This window comes from Carya illinoinensis, chromosome 3 (genome assembly GCF_018687715.1).
Source record: "Carya illinoinensis cultivar Pawnee chromosome 3, C.illinoinensisPawnee_v1, whole genome shotgun sequence".
NCBI classification, from domain to species: domain Eukaryota; kingdom Viridiplantae; phylum Streptophyta; class Magnoliopsida; order Fagales; family Juglandaceae; genus Carya; species Carya illinoinensis.
Window position 1 is genome coordinate 2,482,547 of NC_056754.1, and position 3,676 is coordinate 2,486,222.

The 3,676-nt window shown below is 38.8% G+C and overlaps 1 protein-coding gene across 1 annotated transcript; it reads left to right on the plus strand.

The window, feature by feature from the left end:
- Nucleotides 1-443: 443 nt before the first annotated feature.
- On the plus strand, nt 444-2,176 carry LOC122303088 (expansin-A10-like). The gene is made up of 3 exons (XM_043114641.1): nt 444-878; nt 994-1,282; nt 1,373-2,176. The coding sequence occupies exons 1-3, from the start codon at nt 752-754 to the stop codon at nt 1,680-1,682; spliced, it is 726 nt and encodes a 241-aa protein (XP_042970575.1). The 5' UTR covers nt 444-751; the 3' UTR covers nt 1,683-2,176.
- The last annotated feature ends 1,500 nt before the right edge of the window (nt 2,177-3,676 follow it).

Consider the following 3,676-nt stretch of genomic DNA (forward strand, 5'->3'; position numbering starts at 1 on the left):
CTTTGAAATAGAGTATAGAGAAAAAAATGTTAATTTCATTATGGAGATGTAGAATGAAACTGACTGCAAGGAAACCGTGTAAATTGCAAACTGAGAACTCGGACCAGTCTGGCCTGCATGTGGTAACATGACCACAGAACATCTAATCGAGTGTGTTGATTTTCGATGCCAACTTCATAATGATCTAAACCGCATTTGAGTAGGTTGTTGGATCCTCCGGATCTTAATATGAGGCAGAAGGTTTTAAAGGCAATAGAGGCAGAGTTGCAGTAAGTTGATAAGATCTGTAATGGCGCTTAATCTGGTAATCTGAAAACATGGAAAATGGTAATTTTCGTTTAGTGCCTAGAAACCGTTCCCTTGTTGTCTTACTCATGCATCCATTATTTAGCGTATAGGGCTAGAGAAGAGTGTGAACTCGGGCATTAATTCATATTGCCCCACTTCGGATACGAAAATATTTTCCAAGTCGACAGCCTGAAACCACGCGGTCTCAACCCCCCTTCCCAAATAAAAAACTTCTGTAATCTGCAGTGATATGGATAGTTTCAACAGTTCACGGCACCAAAAGGTTCGAAACCACTTCACGTAGTCTTTTAAGTTGCATGGTCCCAACAGCTCAAAGATGAGTCCGGTTGTCAGTCAGGTTTGATGTTGACTGACCTCTATTTATTCCCCCACTCTTCATTTCCCCGTATTAAGTCTTCTCCAGGTTCAATTCCTGTCCAGCTAGTTTGCTTAGTGCAGGAAAATGGCTCCTTTTGGTTTCTTTATGGTGGGGTTTATCTCAATGGTCGCGTCAGTTAATGGGTATTATGGAGGTTGGACGGATGCTCATGCCACTTTCTATGGTGGAGGTGATGCTTCTGGGACGATGGGTATGTAACTGTATCGAACTGAATCTAATTTTTTATAATGTTTTTACTTAATCATATTGTTTTCTTCTATAGATAAGAAGATTTGCTAATTCATTCTCTTTTGGCTATTTTATAGGCGGGGCTTGTGGGTATGGAAACCTATACAGCCAGGGTTATGGGATCAACACAGCAGCACTGAGCACTGCATTGTTCGACAATGGCCTAAGCTGTGGGGCTTGCTTTGAAATTAGATGTGCAAATGATCCACAATGGTGCCTCCCTGGCTCAATTGTGGTCACCGCCACAAATTTCTGCCCACCGGGGGGTTGGTGTGACCCTCCTCGCCCCCACTTCGATCTCTCTCAGCCAATCTTCCAACACATTGCCCAATACAGAGCTGGGATAGTTCCTGTAGTTTACAGAAGGTAATCTAGCGAGCATTTTACTCACAAGTTTTCTCCCTCTTAGTTATTTTCAAATGCCTCCAGTTAATTTCTCTGTCATGGTTTTTATAGGGTAAGTTGCAGAAAAAGTGGAGGTATTAGGTTCACCGTCAATGGTCATTCCTACTTCAATTTAGTTCTAGTGACCAATGTTGGTGGTGCTGGTGATGTGCATGCGGTGTCCATCAAGGGCTCAAGAAGTGGTTGGCAGGCAATGTCCCGGAATTGGGGCCAAAATTGGCAGAGCAATTCATATCTCAATGGACAAAGCCTCTCTTTTGTTGTCACAACCAGCGATGGACGCAGCGTGGTTTCATACAATGTTGCCCCGGCCAGTTGGTCCTTTGGACAGACTTATACTGGTGGACAGTTTCGCTATTAAACGTTCCCTCACTCTATTAAGACTGTTTATACCATGTCTACTAAAGTATGGCAAGGCTATGGTTAAAAAATCCTACAGATTTATATTAAAAAGCAGAGTATATAGGACCCTTAATATATGCTCAAAATGGCAAGGTTTGGTTTGAAAAGGTATTTGAATATGATTGTGAGTTTTTGCAGTTCAGGTCTCGCTTTGTGTTGAAGCCTGGAGACCTTATTTAATTAGTTGCTGAAGAGAGAGAGAGAGAGAGAGAGAGAGAGAGAGAGAGAGTTAATGGCAGCTAGGTGGTGCAGATTTACTTCCTGCCTGTAGTGCATCAAAATATGAAAAGCTAGTCTTTAACAGTCTGTTTATGGCAGTTTGGCACTGTAATTTTACTGCCTGCCGCTAAAGCATCAAAGTATAAGAATTATCTTGATAATGCTTTTACAGGAGGCATCTATGCTTATCTCAGAAAAAATTGCATCGATAATGATATATGCTTGTTTCTCGAAGGTCACTGTATTAATAAGCTGCATACGCCTGTGTCTGTATTTGACATGTTATTTGAATGTGATTGGTAAAGCTTCACTTTCTGATCTAGCCAATGGAGATGTTGATATAAAGTAAACTGCATAAAGTTAGTAATCAAACCAATTGGTTTGTTCTGGGATGAATTTCACGTGCAAATAGACCATTTTACTTTATAATAAGCTTAAACTAAACCTTTTTTCTCCAACCTCAGGAGGCAGCAGTGGAATGCTCAGAAATTGACAATACAATCTTATCCCCATGAATATATCTTTCTTAAATTTGGTGTCGTACAACTTTAGAGTGAAATGAGCCCGCAAATCCAACTATATATGAAAGACAGCAAAGTGATTATGCATGTACTCTTTAAGTTTTTGTCTACCTGTCTCCATTAACGGGAGACACAGGAAAATGCTTTTGCCAAAGTAAAATAGTCTTGGTAGGTTGAAATATGAGTAATGCTATATATAAGTTTGAATAGATAATTCAAATAGTTTTTTTTATACTTTTTTTTTAGGTGTGATCTACTTTTTACAAAAACACTTACATGAGATTGTCTATTTAGAGTTTGTATAAACCATTTCTCCCTTGACAAAATCCTTGATAAGGAGTTAGTTATAATTGAAAATTGTAGATATCGTGAGTTGGATCGCCGACACAAGCAGCATTCTGCATTAATACTGAGCCAGGAAATTTAAGCACTAATTTTGTTCTGGTCCCAAATGTCTTTCTCATGAGACAGTTTTATCCATGTTAACAACATCATCCACATGAAGAGACTGTATAATTTTTTACTCTCTCTGCATTTTCTGTTTGGAGTCAACCTGAACACTTCTGTCAAGACCAATGTAGCGTCAATTCATTTCAAGTGATGGCATAAGATTTTAGTGTGCGTGATTACTGCAAACTAGAACCTTGGAAAACAGAGAGCCTAGCTCCGGCAAGTGGGAAGAGATAAGGTGCACTGTGCACACACATGGGGGTGCCGTGCATTACTTTTTCAGAAGAAAAATCATTCTTCAATACACAATAGAAACAAAGATAAGAGTTGCCGACACAAATGTTTTTTCTTTTTTCTTTTTCCTATCACCTTAATTAAATGTTTCTAGTCGATTTATATGATTATTGACTTGTCATATATACTTGCCTCCGTCTCAAGTCTCGAATCCTACTTATTTGGTAAACAGTGATGTCTAATGCCATTCTCAAGGTTTCGCGAAAGAGCTCGGAATAAAGGTTTGATTTTGCAATCACCACCCAACTTGCAAAGCTCCTGCAGTGCAAAGAAATGTACCAGCTTCAAGATTCTACCCAATTTTAATTAGTTGCTTTAAAGACATCATTATTATTAGAGATAAATCTTCTCACATCTGATGAGGAGAAGCTGATTTGCTTATTAAGATTTAAACAAATCATTATTATGATTTGGGTTTGGATGATGGGAAGAGTTGTGAATAATAATAAAAAGTAGATAAAAAATAAAA

Bases quoted from the DNA above. Each gene is read 5' to 3' on its own strand.
- LOC122303088 (XM_043114641.1), top strand. From the start codon at position 752: ATGGCTCCTTTTGGTTTCTTTATGGTGGGGTTTATCTCAATGGTCGCG. The intron at 879-993 runs GTATGTAACTGT...GCTATTTTATAG, and splicing joins TGATGCTTCTGGGACGATGG to GCGGGGCTTGTGGGTATGGA. The intron at 1,283-1,372 runs GTAATCTAGCGA...TGGTTTTTATAG, and splicing joins GTTCCTGTAGTTTACAGAAG to GGTAAGTTGCAGAAAAAGTG.